Consider the following 18153-nt stretch of genomic DNA (forward strand, 5'->3'; position numbering starts at 1 on the left):
TCAGTGGACGGTTCAGTGCAGAGCTCCTGAGTAGAGAACACCAGTGGGAGATTAGGTCTGTTTGTAATCCACAACCAAAAATGTAAGTAGAGTTTGGGGATTTTTTTCCCCTATTTAATCAAAACGGATTCTACTCTTTCTTCTTCCCAGAAATGAAGTCTGTTTTCCTGCCAGTTCAGCCTTTGTATCATGAGTAAACACAATGTACTAAAATGGATTGTGTGTTTAAATCATGAAGATACAGATCAAAAATTACTCCAAGGCATGAAATAATATTATAGTTTAGTTTTCACAAATTTGTGAAATTGTTTTTGGCAAATACGCTTACCATTTGCTTTCCTGCCAAGAGACGAGAAGACTCATACCACTCTCTGTACACTAAATATGAAGCTAGAGCCAGGAGACGGTTAGCTTAGCAGACTGATGATTAGCCTACTAGCCTGGTTTTGTTCAAAGTTAGTTAGTAGCTAGTAGCTATAATGTAATACAGCATAAATCCACAACCTGTTTTCAAATGAGCTTTTACTACAGCTAAAACAAAGAGATATAATTTGTTAATTAGTAAGCTTAAGAGGTGCTGGTAGGTAAATTAATTTTAACCATCAGACAGAGCCAAGCTTAGCTGTTTAGCTGCTTCTGCTCCTCGTTTTTATGCTAAGCTAAGCTAACCACCTGCTGGCTGTAGCTTCAGATTTGGCATTTAGACATGACAGAGTGGTATCAATCTCCTTATCCAACTCTCAGCAAGAAAACGACTAAGTGTATTTCCCAAATAGTCGTTCCATTTAAGTTTGTCATACAGTGCCATGCATTTAGTAAAGATGTTTCCCTTCCTTGACACAGTGATGTTTTTCCCTCCTTATTTTCCTGCATCCTGCCTTATTCTTTTACTCTTCAAAGTGTTTTTCATATTGTTGCGCCACGCACATTATTCAATTGCCTATTTTTTTGCTGCTGTGATCTATGTATACTATGTAATGTTACCTTGAACAAACCTAGATTCCTAATTCAGAAAGTATATTATTCTGTTAGGCCAGTCATCAGACTGGGGAAAATTCAATAAGCCTAATTGATCTTAGATGCTGCTTTTCTATTTTGGGCATGCATATATCTACTTTTACTGAATAGAGTAACGGGATATGAAAGCAGGGGAATGAGCCCAAAGCCCTAGCCTGCCAAACCAAAGGATGTCCTGAGATCTAAAATGCTTCAAGTATGGTACATGGCCATGCACACATATTCTCATTATACAGCACCATAGTTCTCTCTCTCTCTTCAGGATAAAGTTAGCTTATCTCATAATAACAGCCACTTCGTCTCCCATTTAAAGCCTCATTTGCTGTAGCCCTTGTCCCCTACATCCCCGGGTAATGTGAGCCCAGACCTCAACCCTGGAATAATTCCTGAATAATTTCAGAGTCAGTTTTAGCTAACCACTAATGGTGTTAGTCATGCTTGAGTAATCCTGAATTAGCACCAGCCAGGAATTCAATAGCAGGCCTGCACGGATATAAGAGATATGCGCAGGGCAGACTAAGTGCTAATTTGTTCAGACTTTCTGTGATGTTCTTTGCTGCTCTTTTGGACCTGGGGACTGTTTGGCTAAGATACAGGGCAGTAATTTCTGTTGATGTATAATATCCTTTCAGGAGCAGATTTGTTCACTCAGAACGGGAGCATCACTGCCCAAATGGAGCATGAGGTCTTGAAAAGTATATCTGTTGCTGTATAGTAGTAGTTTGTTCTTGGTCGTGGGCGATGAAGGAGAGTGATTTTTGAGTGCTGATGTTTACCATGGGAAAGTCAAGATTTATCTTCTCTCTTATTATATACTAAGCCAGTCAGCATTCCAGTTACCAGGGGGGCAGAGGGGTAGAGGGGACCAAGACACCAAGAGGGTGCAGAACTGTGTCAGCATATGTGAGGGAGATTCCTCAAATAGGCCATGGCCTGGGGAATGATGGACTGAAGCTTCACTCTGGGAAATGTGCACACACAACACACAATTACACACAAACAGGCTCATAATACAGAAACACACATACTGTTTTCTGCGGGAGGCCGAAGTATGAAAAACCTTAAAGGCGGATGCACTGTGGCACATTGGAGTTGGGGTTTGAAATTAAACCCAACAGTAAAATTAGAGGGGCTGAGATGCATAACTCAGCAGTTCTAAATACCCAGGAGTCTTTAGAGGGTCTCATTCTATGAATCTCTCTCCAGTTCTGTCTCTCTGTCTCTCCTTTCCATTTTCATACCTTTTTCTTGGTTTGTGTTTTTACTTTTCTCTCTTTGTTTTTTTCCCACCCTCATCCTTTATCTCAAACACACATACAGTAGACACACATTCCACAGAGAGAAAGCGCCGCACGGACTGCCAAACTGACTCAACACTTTTCACACAATTCACTTGTTACAGTAATCAACCATGGATCTCACCAGGCCTTCATCAATAGCATCTCTCAAGTGGGGCTTCAGTCCAAAAGGAATTGCTTCAAAGTCTCCTTTTACGCTTTGTCCAAATTTCCACAAACGGTGTGTTTGTGTGTGTGTGTGTGTGTGTGTGTGTGTGTGTGTGTGTGTGTGTGTGTGATATTTGCATGTGTGCCAGCAGGTGCATTTATGGATTCAAATACCTTGATTTGCTTGGACCTATCCCCAGCTCCATCAAGACAGGAGCGCCTGCAGAGCCCCAAAACTAGACAGGAACAGGTGTTGCTTTATATTCAGAGGCAGATTGGCTTCAAGTTTGGAGGGTGCAGACTCTCTGACAAGTTCTAAAACTTTTTCAAAGGTCAATCGTGAGCTTTTTTTTGCTTTGAATGTGTGATGCATTACATCATTTGGTCTGAAAAATTTGTTTTTCTTCATGCGTGTTTCTGCACACTGTCGATGGGCTTTGCAAGCCACAATCTCGTAGGTAATTCATATTAAAGCTGCTACACGCAATATTTTTACATTAACAATGGATCAATTAACTATGTGTAATGTGAAAGGGGTTGCTCGTAGTGACAAACCCACAGAGAATTATCCCCTTACTCTGCAATTTCCCTTGGGTCGGCCTCTGGCTCGCCCAGTGGGAGCGTTCACCCCATGTTGGCTGGGTCCTGCAGCGGCGCGGGGTTTGGGTCCGGCCTGCTGCCCTTTGCTGCGTGTCGTCACCCATCTTTCTCCCCCTTTTGTCTCTATCCACTTTCAGAATAGGGGGAGAGGCCCCAAAAAATAATCTTTAAAAAAAAAAAAGACTGCGTAAAACTCTGCAATTTCCCTCAGCTAAACAAAGCATTTTATCATCTTTCCGCTCATTGTTTTGGTTATACAGCCGCAACTGTTTTGATTCACTCTTACCACTCTCACTCTCATCTGCGATGCTTTTAACCACTTGAGGCAGCTGTTTTCAATGAAAAAGCTCTAATAAACTCACTGTACTTGACCTGCCCAGCACTGAATGGCTGACAGACAAAGTTAGCAACTAGCTGGTGAACAGATTTAGCAACTAAAGTTAGCTAGTGTGAATATTGGACTATAATATGTCAATGTTGTGTACAGCCATTGACTGTAAATATTAATGGACAATGCATCCGGTTCGGCAAAGTGCTGCAAATGCGGAAGTGCCTTAAACCTGCATTCTATCTGAATTGCAGCAGGGGGAGACACGTGCGGGTGCAAAAGGAGCTCGGTTTCTGTAGAAGTCTACGAGAAAGTGACCCACTTCTCACTTGATTTATTACCTCAGTAAACATTTTCATAATGAGTTTATGGTCTCAATCGCTAGTTTTAAGTCTTCTGCAACACATAATGATGTTAATTTTTTGAATTATTGTCTCGTTGATTTTAAAATTGGCGATAAAGCAGGGGGTGTTTTGGTGTGTGGCTATGATGTGATTGCCAGTGAAAGTGTGTAACGTAATGTGGCTCCTCCCTCACTCCTCCCTCTCATCTAAAATCGTCACATCCGCAACCAGAATGGCTGCGCCCGTAACGGCAAACTCAACGATGGATAGCAGATCTCCACAAACCAATGGGTGACATCACACATGCTCTGTCCATTAATATTAACAGTCTATGTGTATAGCTTGTGTCACCGCCCCCAAGTGGACAAAAAATAAATCATTGCAAGTTTAACAGTCCGCTAGTTTGATTAAAAGATTAAATTGTCCGACGCCTTGAAGAAAACCAAACAACCTTTTCGTCTCTACACTCCACATGCCCATGTTTTTTTGCCTTTCATTTCACTCTTGTTCCACTGCTCTATAACGCCTCTACTCCCATCATTCTCTGTCTGTCACCTCCCACCACCAGACATCCTGTCTGTGAACAGTCCACATCGCTTCCTGTGTCTGCCCGTGACTTTATGCCCACTCTACCTAAAGGGAACTGTTAAGGCACGCTATACATTCATGGCTCCTTCCATTTGCCTGCACATTTCACACATTTCAGAAATAGAAGCATGTACTGTATGTCCTTGTGGAAGCATGTGTGGATGTCTACGGTATACATGTCAGTGGTGTGATTTAACTGGAATGCTTTAATGTCAGTTTTTAACAGGGAAGTGCTTTTAAGTAAGATCGTGAAGCTGCTTTAAGTGAAGCTGCTTTTAGCCCCACCGGTGAAATTCCTACATGTTTGTAATAACTCATGGCAAGAAGCAAAGCATTGTGTGATATACTTATAATTTCTTAAATCTTATTTTTATCTGCAGCTGGTCAGTGTTTTCCAGAGGCTGTAAACACAGCCTGAGTGTGTCCTTTGTCTGTGGGTGATGCAGGGACTTATTTCTGGAGAGGAAACGGTCAGTCTCTCCCGCCAGCATATGGCTCCTCATGCATTTTAATGTCTCACTGTCCCAGCCCGTCAAAAACAGGACAGCCCAAAGTCCAAGGACAGAGAAGTATAGTCTGATATAGAGACATCTGTCCTTTGAGGTCACACTTTACAAAGACAGAGGGAGTGAGGGGAGGAGTGAGGATGAGGAGATGCAGCATCAATAGACAGATAAAGAAGGTTCGGGGAAAAAACAGGAGCATTGATTGAAAGAGAGAAGGGATAGTGAAGGAAAGAGGGAGAGGGAGATGGATGAGTGGGGTTAAGCAGGGCACAAGGCACAGCTGTCAATACTTACAGTGATACTTGGACAACCCATCTGGATCCTTGCATTCCATACTGCAGTGTCATGTTAATTGTTCATACAGTAAGTGACTAATCCACTGGCTTTAACTAATGCGTTTCATATTGTTGCATAATTAGGTCTTTTTTGAAGGGAGTCTGGTGGCAGCAGTGGTTGTAAAATCCTTCCATGCCAGTGCATATACTCCTTTGCATTGCAGTTTGCATGTGCACAAGCATTTTTACATGTACAGTATCTTTCAGTGGAGTTTTCAAGGGATTTGTAAAGCAGGTCACCCCCAGGCCTCTGTCTGTCTCACCATGGTACGCTCCCATATTACCTCTCAGTGCTAATGCTATGCCCACATTGATTCCAGAATGTATTACTATTGCCTTTTGGTTTTCAGCAGCATAGTATAATAGATGTGGATGCAGGTTTTGCCCATGGTGGTATTACAGTAAGGCATGTCTACGTATTGATTACAGTGTCACTTTTTTTCACTGTAGATGGAGGTTTATAGAGTAGGTTTCAAAACACCTTCCGTAGGGTTCCCAAGATCTATGAAATTTTGTGAAAACAAAAATTATTTATTACTGTAATATATTTATTAGCTTTATACCTTATTCTGTCAACTAAAATTATTAATTATTTTGGTGCTGACTGGCATGGGATTCAAGCTTTTCACCACCTGCTGTTTATACATGATATGATATATTATGTATTAACGTGTGTGTGTGTGTGTGTGTGTGTGTGTGTGTGTGTGTGTGTGTGTGTGTGTGTGTGTGTGTGTGTGTGTGTGTGTGTGTGCCCTTTGGGCACTGCTCCCATGTGTTCCAACAGCGCTGCAGTGCTCTAGACTGGATTATGGTCTTGCTTGAATGTGGCTGCGCTCCATTTGAAAAATCAGGATTTGGAGATTTGAGATAGAAGCACAAGGGGAGGTGTTATGTTATCCCCAAGAGGAACAGGCTGAGTGATACAGCTCAAAGATGAGGAGGAAGAGGGAGGGATGGAGGGTCAGAGGAGCGAGAAAAGTGAAAAATATAGTATTATATATATAGGGAAGCCAACGATGATGTAAGTGTCATGGGTGAAATGGCAGCATGCAGACACAGACCAGTAAACTAGCTGTTTGTGTATGTTTCTATGTATCTTCCACACTTCCTTCAAACATGGTGGTTTCCATTCTCTTTATGTCCTACTTCAGAGTTACCGTGCAACTCTAATATTGTCTCTTTGTTTTTTCCAGAACGGCCCATGCCAGGACAAAAAGCGAGGCTGCAGACCAGGCCGCCATCTCTGCTGTGCATGACTCAGAAATTGCCAGGGCGGTTGCTAGGGAGCTCTCCCCCAACTTTTACCAACCAGGTAACCTTCAACAAACAGCCTTCAACACATTTCTGATATTTCAAAGCGTGTTCATAGTGGCAAAGTGTGGATATCACACAGCCTTAGCAGGGATACATGTCTTAAATCTGTCTAGATACTTTCCCACTGTCTGAATGTGAAAGAAACACTCGGGATCAGGTGCACTGAGGGGGTTATGGAGGTCAGATGTGTGATAAAATACAATACTTTGACTATATTTTAAGTGGCTATATTTCCATAAACCTTTGGCTGGCTATGCATGCAAACAAGGTTTTACACAAGATTTTCAGACATTTTAGACAAGTCCTGACTGACCCAGAGATGAAGTCGCAATCCTTGCTAAGATTGTCGCTGAGGCCTGGAGGGGGCCTTTAACACATGAGTGGCTACCCAGACAGTGGGACATTTACCCAGCCAAGCTATTGTAAAATTCCCCCTTTACCGCCATTCCATTCAACCCATGTTTTTAGGAATTGGGTAACTGGTAAGAGGTTGAGTACTTTGTATGAATAATTATATTTGCACAGTTTTAGAGTTGTTTACACAAGCTGTGACTGAGTCGGTAATGAACTTGTTGTGGGTGCACAAAAGCGTAGGGTTCAATGTACCAGGACTGTAATCGAAGACTAGAGAAGTATTGAGGATGACTTCTGACACCACAATTGGGGGCCTGCGTGTGTGCTTTGACAAAGCAGAGGCTGCTTTGTAGCAAACTGTATTCTGGATGGAAGCCTAGTCTTTGCTATCAAAGGCCTGTTGTAACAGCTCAGAGATACTTGCTGAAATGTTTCTGTTCTTTTAGTTTTTCAGATCATATCAAACTTGTGCTTTAGTGGAGTGTAGAAATCTCTCACAGGTCTACTATGTGTGCGGAGGTTGAAGAAATCTACTGCTTCCAATACCAAGTACTTCTCATCTTTTCTCTGCTTGGAGGTTTAACAGGCACACTGCCATGCTATACAGCAGTTCACAGCTTTGGGTGTGTCGACTCAACTCTGTTTAGTCCATTTACAAGGCAAGCTGAGTTTAACAAGGCAAGACATATAATACTACACAAATAGCGAAGGGGTAGCAATCTTTTTTTGTCAAAGAGGTGGGGTCAGAGGTGAAACACAAGGGCACAAAGAGGGCAACATCACAAAAGAGTGAGTTTTTAATTATTACCTTTATTTATTACCTTATTGTTTTCCCTTCCTGGATTTTCAAAGAGCAGATTTAGTCCAATTTTTGTCTAAATTTACCTTCAGAGAGAGCACTCATCTACTAACCAGATACCAGACTTATTTGGTTTTAAAGGTCCCATGACATGGTGCTCTTTGGATGCTTTTATATAGACCTTAGTGGTCCCCTAATACTGTATCTGAAGTCTCTTTCCCAATATTCAGCTTTGGTGCAGAACTACAGCCACTAGAGCCAGTCCCACAATGAGCTTTCCTTAGGATGTGCCATTTCTGTGTCTGAAGCTATTGAGGAGGAGAGTGGGAGGGGCAAGGTGGAGGGTGGGGGTGTGGCCTTGACCAACTGCCACTTTTCTCGTTTGAAAGCCATGATGTTCTCTCTCTCATGGGTGGGCCAAATTCTCTGGGCGGGCAAAGCAGAGAAAGGGAGGTGACCTTGCTTGTTATGACCTCATAACAAGCAGATTCCAAAACGGCTCATCTGAGCTTTCATTTTCTCAAAGACAGAGCAGGATACCCAGGGCTCGGTTTACACCTATCACCATTTCTGGCCACTGGGGGACCATAGACAGGCTGTGGGAACGCATATTAATGTTAAAAAACCTCATAAAGTGAAATTTTCATGCCATGGGACCTTTAAGTTTTGTAAGAATTTCAACAAAGCAACCTCATAAATTGAATTAATTTGAAATTGTTTTTCAGCTGTCATTTGGATGAATAGGAGTGCCAGAAGAACCATGTCATACCTTTTTATTGTTAATTTTTATTTACAGTGTAAAATCTATACTAGCCTTGCCTCTTCCACTGTTTGTAATATATTTAGGCCTAAAAGCTAGCCGACCTTGGGCCCTTGGGTGACAAATAGATTGACAATGGGACCCATTCAAGCACATCCCCTCCCACTAAGCCGCAGAAATGGCCAGCCCAGGCCAGAGAGGCTTGTTTGTGTTGTGGAAAACGGCGATCATGCTTGGCAGGCCCAGTGATCTCTGGATTCACAAGTCTGCGCGGAGAGTCCTTGCCTTATAAGTCAGATCATGAATGAGAAAGTGGGCAACGTCATAATTTTGTGCTGCGCAGGGCGTCATCTGAGCCGCAGGGTTTAAACATTCAGTTACGTAAGCGTGAAGCCAGATAGGAGCCTGCAATCCCATTTTATTTCTAGTTTAGGAAAGTTTTAGTTTACGTAAGTTATTATATAATTTAGATTCTCCCAAAATACGGTACTATGTTTGGGTTTGTTGCTGGTGGCAGGTTGTATCATGTTTGAGTGTAAACAGTTTCCCCTATTTTCAGTTTCCTGACAAAATGACCGGCACTGTTGTTAACCTTAACGCAAAAATGTACTGTGTTAAAATATTCCAAGTCAGTGTAAAATCTAGTTTCTTTTATTTGTTGATTTGTCTGTCCTTACGTTACAGTGCAACAAAGCCACTTAATGTGAGTGCCTACCATTACTGTAGACAGAACTTGTGTGACTTTCCCAAACTAATCTGCTTTGCTTCCTTAATGTCTACCTCTACAGTGGAAATATTCCCACTTACCCCCATCCCACAGCTTCTAATAAGTCCTCTAGTGTAACAACCAGGGAGTCTAAACCCCTTGTTGTTTGTAATTGGCATTTCAGACTCATAGCAGATTATCACCCAGATTGGGAGTCTGTATTTCAAAAGGGAAGAGAGGGTCACAGGGAATACGACCCTGACCTTTATGATTGGTTCACACACAGCACCCTGGAGTTGGGAGCAGTAAGGGTTAGCTAGGCGTGGTCTGTATCGTGACGTTAATTGGGCTATATTTGGTGCCAATGGGTGCTCACTGTGGTCTAATGGAGACATAGCTGAAATCCTTATGCACTGAGAGGAGCTTGGCCCCGCAGTCGCCCCTCTCCAGGGCTGACACAGAGCAGCTGTTCCTTCCTTCAGCAGGTCACCAGATGAGTGTGTGTGTGTGTGTGTGTGTGTGTGTGTGCTGGGGGGGGAGCAGCAGGGATCCCACACCACCCTGTTTGACCCAGTCAAGGTACACTTGGACCAGGTGGAACCATAATAGCCTGAACCTGTCAGGGCTGAAAAGCAGACATGAGCAGGTGCTGCTTTATATTCATGGCAGCAGGTGTAGTGGAGTAACTTTTAAGACAGTAGTTCAGCTCATGTTCAAAGTTATGCAGTAACTTCTTCCAAGGATATAGCATAATAATTATTTTAGGATACCATGATCTGATCCTTTTCAAATTTCAAAAGGATTTTTTGGAGGAAAAAAAAAGTGGATCACATTTGTATGAACGGCAAACTTCCCAAAAACATTTTGTTTAAAAATGGTTCCCAGTCCTTTGGCCGGTTTGGCTCAGTTGGTAAAGCAGGTGCACATATACGTAGAGGTTTATACCTTGATGCAGAGGTCCAGGGTTCGAGTCCCACCTGTGATGAGTTCCTGCATGTCTTCCCCTTTTCTCACCTAGCTATCCTATCCATTAAAGGTGGAAAATCCCCAAAAAATAATCTTTAAAAAATGGTTTCCAATCCTAAATATGGGGATGCATACTTTATTTGTGTGTGTGCGCAAATGTAAGTGAGTGTCTTTACATGCTCATTAGTATCCCAGTTTTGAGCCTTATTCTGGTTTTGATCATTTTCAGGATACTACTGTAGTGTGCACGTAAATTCCTCCTTTGTAACAGAAGCGGAAATAATCTGGCTAAACAATGCCAGCTCCCCCCAGCCCATCTGCCAGTGTGAGTAGGTGGAAGAAAGAGAAAATCTATGTTATGAATATTAAATATAACAGTGCAGAGAACATGCTGAGATCACAACCCACAGAACAGACTTATACATGTATGACACGGTATATCAATATAAGTGTGAATAGAATAAAACATAACTAAATGCATCATAAACAAAGAACACAAACCAGGAACATGCCTTACCACTTGGAAGGCGTGCTATTATATCTGATGTATAAAAAGCAAAGAGTTTGCCTTAGGAAATTTATATTTCTGTCCCTGTAGACGTCTCTGTGCATCTGACAAAGATGTTAAGGCAAAGCAGCAACCAAGACCTGTCATCTTTCAAAGCAACAACCGCCTTTCGCCAGTGTTTGATTTTCATCGAAAACAGTATTTAAATTGTGAAAATAGATATTTCAGGTCAAAGGTGATGAATACCCTTTCAGCTCTGGGGTTTATCACACTATATTACAAAGTATATGCTACGGTCCCCATATAAATCTTCCGTAGAACCCAGGATGAAGCACAAATGGCAACAGATAACGGCACACGCCGCGTGTGCGTCAGCGCATGCATTTTGCCAAGAGTGCGCTGGAGCAGAAAATGTGCTGTGGATGAACATGAAGAAAAGACAAAACCTTGGCCATTTGGGTAATTGAGTCCCAGTACATGTTCCAGCTGACCTAGCAGGATTCCTTGGAGTACATGTAATCAATCTTCACTCATTCATCACAACAACATCTACACGTTGAAGTATCTAGAAAAGAACCACAAGTAATTAGATTGATCAAAGGGAAATTCTAGTGTTGAAACACACACACAAAAGCATGTTCAGCAGATTTTGGAGTCCGGCATGGCTTCATTAGTGTTGTGGAAGTAGTTTTAAATGACTGCCGGTGTGGCACTTCTATGTAAGTGTGAGGCTACGGGTCATTTTAGTAGCGAGAACCATTCAGAAAATGCCTGGAACCCCTCGCAGGAATCTGTCCCCAAACAGAGTAAAACTGTCCACCCACCCACGAAGCCCCAACTCTTATTGAGTTATGGTGTGAAATTAAGCTTGGCGGATATATTAAGCCCCGCAGATGTTCAAATGCCCCCCACCCCAATCTCTTTGTAGTGGGTCTCATTGGTTGTGGCGGTTATGAAACAAATTAGAAATGCCACGCGGCCATTACTTTGGGCTTATGAGTACTGAGGCCCAACAAATTCTGTGATAAGGCCGTTTACGCTGATATGGGATTGGATACACTTGGATTTGATGTTTGCAGAATTGTTCCTGGAGGGGATAAGTGTCAAATCTAAATCAATGTGATTATATTTTCCATTGAATTACAGTGTCATACTTAATAGGTGACATTGCACGTAAGAGGCGACTTGTAAATCCTTTAATTTGATTTCTAAGATTAAGCCATTTTTAAACAGTCAATACTGAACACAACAACATGAACACTAAAATAACATTAAAATCAAAACAAGCAAAACAGTTTCCTTCTACTTAAAAAAATAAAATTGACTGTCAATAATTTCTAGATTTATTTCTCTCTATTTCAAATTGGCTATGGGATGCAGAGGATCCTTCTCGGCTCATACCATCTGATGTACTTGAAACAAAGCAGCATTGTCCTTCTTTTAGTCACTGACACCGTCTAATTTAGGCGAAGGGGAAAAAAACAGGCAAACAAAGAGCCTCATTTAATTTTAATTCAGTACAGAACAAAAGGTCAGAGAAAGTGTCATTTTTCTTGCATGCAAAAAGGCATTTTCATTCAGATTAAGGAGCTTTTGTCCAGACATTAGTGTATAATGTCTATAATGAAAATGAAAAACATATAGTTGAAAGAGGAGTGCACATTTAGTCTAGTTGCAGTAGTAATTATCTGTAGACTATCTGTGTCCACTAACCCATGACCTCACTGTATTAAACTCCTGATGGAGAGAAACAGTATGAGCTTCCCCTGACAAATAAGAGGCCTCACTGCACCTTAAGGTCGACTCTCTTTATCTGTACAGCCGTGTTGGTTGGATGCTGAGAATCAACATGACAAGGGCCTTTCCAGCAAAACAAAAGACTGATAAAAGAGAATGGCTGATGATACAGATGAGCCTGCAGAGGAGGCTTCCTTTGTGAAATGGTGTTTGTGACCCTGCATTAATCAGTCTTTTTCCCCCTGTCTCCCCCAGTCTTTGCAGAATGATTGCATATATATTGTTGATTCATGAATATTTTAATTGAAAGTTCAACTGTGCTTAGGGCCAGCTCTAATTTAAATGTAGCTTGCAGTGGAGCTCTACAGTCAGGCAGGATCGATAACAAATTAAGAGTGCCTGTGTGTTATAATTATGCATATGCATGCATTATAATCATATGTATAAGCTAGGCAGGTGTTTGTGCCTTTCATGTATTATCATTATATCCAAGCCACAGAGCTAAATTGTTGTTTTTCTGAGAGGTAAATCCCTGGTTATCTTTGAAACCCCAAGAAATATAGAAAGCTACACTTACCACAGTTTTGAAAAAAGAATAATAATGCTTATTTGTGTTCTTGCTGAAAGTGAGACGAGAACACTACCCTGCATCTGGTTAGCTTAGCACAAACACTGGAAATGGCTGGCCTGGCTTTTCCCAAAAGTTACAAAATCTACCTACCAGCACCTCGAAAGCTTGCTAATAACAGTAACATGTTATACGTAGTGTGTTTAATCCATTCAAAAATTAGTGTGAAGAGTGTGAAAACGACACAAGGATTTAACAAACAAAATATAACATGTAAAGGCTCTGACACACCAACCCGATTATCGGCCGTCGGACAGTCTGGCGAGGTCGGTGTCCCGAGTGTGTTAGGCATATTCCGGGCTGTCGTCATTCAGAGGAGCCATCGGCGTTCATTTGGGCCGATTTGACTTGTTGAATCGGACAGTGGGCAGTCAGATTCAATGACCAATTACCGGAAATGACGAGCGGGATGAGCGTGACTAACGCCTCTCAAAATCTGACGAAACTCTTTTAAACTGACCTTTGTCAGTCTGAAATGAAGACAGATTCAGCAACTGTATGGCCTATTTCTTACTTAAAATGTTTTCAGAAACACGTTTTGGTGAACTATTTTCGTAAAATACAAGATCGTATTCCAAACGAGCCGCCATTATGGTCGGTTTTGAAATTCGGGAGAAGCCAGACCCACGTGAAACGTTCGTCCAATCAGCTGCCAGTTTTCATTTTTTGGGCGACAATACAGATTAGCGCCGCCTGCTGTTACGGAGATGTATTACATCTCGCGTATGCACGGAATGTACACTCAAGTCGGTGTCGCTTCGGTGTGTTCAGGGGCATTTTTTTCACCAACTCGGGGAGCCCGACTGCCTTTTCTGCCGACAGTTAGTCGTCGGGTTGGTGTGTCAGAGCCTTTAAGTAGTGAGCTTTAGAGGTGCTGGTAGGCTGATTTTGTATTTTTATTTTTTTTCATTATAAAATCAGTTGCACAATAAAAAAAAAAAATACATTTCCAATTTGCAACTAAACCAAACTAGTAAACAGGGATGACATATATCCTTGCTCTATGACTTGTGATAATTCATGAGAGGCATGAACTGAGCTGATGCCGGTGCACAGGTTTAGGCATGTATTTATTATGTTAATGCGTGTCACCTCTCTCACCTCTGCAGGTCCTGACTACTTAAAACAACCGCTAAAGGAGCCTGTGGAGATTAAAAAGGTCCCTGTTGAAAAGAAGGACAACTCCCTAAGTGACTCTCCCCACTTCTTCCCCAAGGGTACCACTCCTACATGCACCCCTGCGACCAGCCCTGTAGCCACACCTCCCCCTTCGCCTCACTCCAGCAAGAAGAAAGGTCAGCTCGCCAACAGCACCAGTCGCAAAATCAGCAAAGAGGAAAAACCTTCCCGCAAAACAAGCAAAGAGGAGAAGGCAAGTCATAAGACCAGCAAGGATGAGCGGTCTAGTAGAAAGCTGAGTAAAGAGGAGAAGCCGCCTGTCACTGATGGCCCCAAAGCTTCTCATGTGCACGAGGCTCCACCTAAACCTGCTAAAATTCAGCAGCCTCCCGCAGCATCTTCTCCTCCTCAACAGCCTCCTGCAATTCCAGTCAATGGCGAGGTCCACAGCGAGTACCACAGTTACTACGTCAAGGCCCCTGCAAGGGCCCGTCCACCGCCGGACCGTGAGGAGGATATAGAAGAAGAGCCTAGTATCCTGGACCTGGCACGTATGCCTCCACAACCCCCTAAATCCTATAGTATCCCCCCTCCTAAGCCAGCCTCCTTACGGGAAAGCAAGAGCGACCCCAAACTCAGGAAGCAGGATTCCCTAAAGCCAAAGAGCCTCGCAGACACAAAGAAAGCCAGTATGGAGATTGCAGAAAACATGGAAGAAACAGTAAGTCTCCATGGTAGGATAGGAAAAGGTATTTTTGACATTTGGGGAAATATGCTCATTCGCTTTCTTGCCGAGAGTTAGATGAGAAGGATGTACAAGTATTGTTTTGATACGCCTACTTTTTTCTATTCAAATAGTTCCCAATAACCTTGTTATGTGAAGATGGGCAGCACATATTATTTGATTGTTGTTGTAGATTATAATGTGATATCCGATCTTTATCATGATGTCATTTTTTGCAGGGTCCTAACTCGGTCCTTGTTGCTATGGTAATGCTGCTGAATATTGGCCTTGCAATTATATTTGTCCATTTTCTGACATGATGAAGCTGTTTCTCAGGTAAGTTTATTAATTTTCCTTGACACGTTTTATTCAATAACAAAAATGAATAAGGAGCAGATGAATTAATGTATTTCTGAAGAGGAATCTGCCCTGTCTGTGTGCAATATGTGTCTGAAAGGTTACAAGCAGCCAATTCTGTTTTATGTTGCAGTGAAACCATGGCAACCGGTACAGTTGCATCACCGGCCTTGACAAATGAATATGGCGCCAGTGAGACACGGGAGCGGCCGTAGGTGTTTAGGAATCAGCGTGACACCGAAGAAAATCAGGAGGAAGGCTTCACTACCACCAACCTGTCATGGGCCTCCTTTAGGGCCAGCCCTGTGAATTAGCACTGATTTGGCTTCTCTGAAAGCTGAGGTGAAATATCATGTCTAGTGAGATATATATATAAAAAAAAAAGTTTAAAAATGCAACCAAACATACAAGAAGTAATTGAAACCCACACGTGTGCTGATCCAAGCACTGGTCTCTGTAGCCCACTGCCTTGGCAGAGATAGCGGTGGGCTGACGGACTTTGCTGGAAGAGTGTGGAGATGCACTTTTAGATGACGGGAGCAAACAGCTGCCTTTCTATTTTGCCATCTGACGTTTTGATGGGGAGATGTGAGCCCGGCGGCCGGGGGTGGTGGGAGGGGGGGGGGGAGAATAGTCGCAGCGTGAGCATGCTCGGGTGTTCCGAGCGTTTTCTGGGGTTCACACCACTCTTGCAACAGGAAACTGGGCACGGCCGTTGCCAGCAGTTGTCAGTGCTTGCACGGTCACTAGCCAGTCTTACTCTGTTTACCCAATCATCACCGCAGCTTTCTCGAGCTCCGTCCATTGTAACCCAAGATTACACTGCTATGAAACACTCCCCGTGCATGGTACAGTTTTAAACATTTTGTTTTTGTTTGTTTTATTGTAGCTTTTTTTTTTTTTTTTTTTTTTTTGCTTGTTGTTGTTCTCTGAATGTTGGTTACCTGCAGTCAAATGCTTGTAGTTAAAAAAGAAATTTCTTCTCCTCTCAAAAATGAGTAAATACATCTGTTTTCCCTTTTTATTTTTAAATTTTCACTCATTTCTAACAATGGAGTTGTAATTTGACATTACACATTCATGTTACTGAAAGTGCAATATGTTTTATTTTTTCAAAGAAATGCTTATAGTATATTTTCCCAAAAAAAAAAGGAGAGAGTGGGGGTGGGGAGGGTTGTACATTATAAAAATCCTATGTTCCATTTATTTTGTCAAACTCATCATTTGAATAGCCTGGTTTTTATAGAGGGTGTCGCTGAACAGCGGGCATTGTGTTTAGGAAGGAGGTTCACAATTTTAAAGCTACCTAACTCTGTGAGAGTGAAGTAACAAATGTCTTATGTTATTTATTAAATCAGAAGGAAAATAATTTCATTGCACATGTCAATGAACCATTTTGCTTGAATTCCTTCATTCAATTCTTTGCTTTAAATGTTTAAATATACCACTAAAATGCAAAGACGCAGTTCACGCAGCTGCTTCTGTAGGCCCTTGCGTGCTTGTGAGACTGGATCGAGACAGTCTTGTGGACAGTGGAAGTAGAATTTATTCAGGTTGAGGCCATGGGGAATGTGGCACCAGGGAGAAGGAGAGATGCCTTTAAAAGTCTTTAACAGTACTACTGTTTACCTCAGAAAAAAGATGAGGAAGGGGGGGAGGGGAAGAGATGCCATCCTTGTCTTAACTTTGTCGTGTGGGGGATACTTTGACTGTTGTCATCAACTGAATCATGCTTTAAACTAGCCTCATCACAGCTGTTTGTAGTCTTTGTTGCAAGTATGGCATGAGTTTCTTTGATTTTAAAAGTGGTTATTTATATGGTTGACATTTGCTGTCATCTCAAAGAAGGTTCATTATTTATTCAATGAACAACTGATGTGTCTGTGAACATTGGTCATCATAAAAAGGGCTTTAATATGGCTAGGTTTTCTTTGCTGCAATTCAGTTCAGCTTGACTTTATTGTCTGGTAAATGAGCAGCACATTACATTTGGAGAATGCTTCAGCCAGTTAGATGTTTGCAAACTGTCCACATAACTAACCAATACAATACATATATTAAAGATGTGGTATTGACAATAAAAGCAGTCCAAGACACTACATTACTCAAAAAAACATTGTTATATTACAAATGTGATGAATTAAATAACAATCTTTCACCCTTTCTTTGCTACACCCTCTTTTCTTGTTTTAACTGTCTTCACAGGAGCATGGTGAAGACTGAATTTTCAAAGGGTTAAACAGAACAGCCTGTTTATGGGATATTTTTTGAAATGCAACATTGCATGTAGGAGTCATTTATATATAGATTATTATATACTATTTGTAAGGATTTTTACAGAGCACAATCCAGAATCTGGTATGAGTTGGTATTTTTCTAACAATTTGCACACCTGTATTTTGACAATGAATATAACTTGTTTGTTATTGGTAATGTAATGCACATATGATAATGTTTGACAGTGGAAAAAAATACTTTATTTCTAATTGGTTGTACTGTATGCACCATTTGGGGATGTGAAAGGCAGATGTACTTGTTTGAGTTATTTTAAGATATAACGAGGAACTGCGGGAGACTTTTGATATCTCAAGGTTCATGTTACCCCACTGATTTGTGCAAAGTCTTTGGAGATGAAGTTATGTGTATAACAATAAAGATGTTATGCCTTGTTAAACTACACTATGGCTTATTCCTGATATTTTGATACTGCTGAAAATCAGAGCGCAACAATTACAGCACAGCATACAACAAACATCAATGGAACATATACAGTTACACTGGCATACAATCTATATGTGAATGAATACATTGATGGATGCAAAGATTTCAACTTGCCTTACAAGAATGTTTTAAATTCCAGTGTCATGTTCACTTCTATGTGTCTCTGAGTTTCCTTGTCTCCTCTGTGCTTAGCCTCCCAGCAAAGATGGCCTCATGATGACCTTCTCATAATGAGATCCAGGGGGAAAAGAGTAGGCATGAAATCAAAGTATCTTCGTCGGGGTCTCACATTAGCAG

General features: G+C 41.7%; 1 protein-coding gene across 1 annotated transcript in view; it reads left to right on the forward strand.

Annotated features, from left to right (window-relative positions):
* jph1a (junctophilin 1a) overlaps nt 1-15734 on the forward strand; it is a 33741-nt gene extending 18007 nt beyond the window's left edge. Inside the window, exons 4-7 of the mRNA XM_028569845.1 lie at nt 6357-6475; nt 14045-14775; nt 15018-15114; nt 15269-15734. Of these exons, the coding sequence (XP_028425646.1) occupies nt 6357-6475; nt 14045-14775; nt 15018-15098 (931 nt within the window). The 3' untranslated portion in view covers nt 15099-15114; nt 15269-15734. The remainder of the gene's footprint in view (nt 1-6356; nt 6476-14044; nt 14776-15017; nt 15115-15268) is intronic.
* Nucleotides 15735-18153: the final 2419 nt, after the last annotated feature.

The sequence above is a fragment of the Perca flavescens genome, chromosome 22, assembly GCF_004354835.1.
Source record: "Perca flavescens isolate YP-PL-M2 chromosome 22, PFLA_1.0, whole genome shotgun sequence".
Taxonomy (NCBI): domain Eukaryota; kingdom Metazoa; phylum Chordata; class Actinopteri; order Perciformes; family Percidae; genus Perca; species Perca flavescens.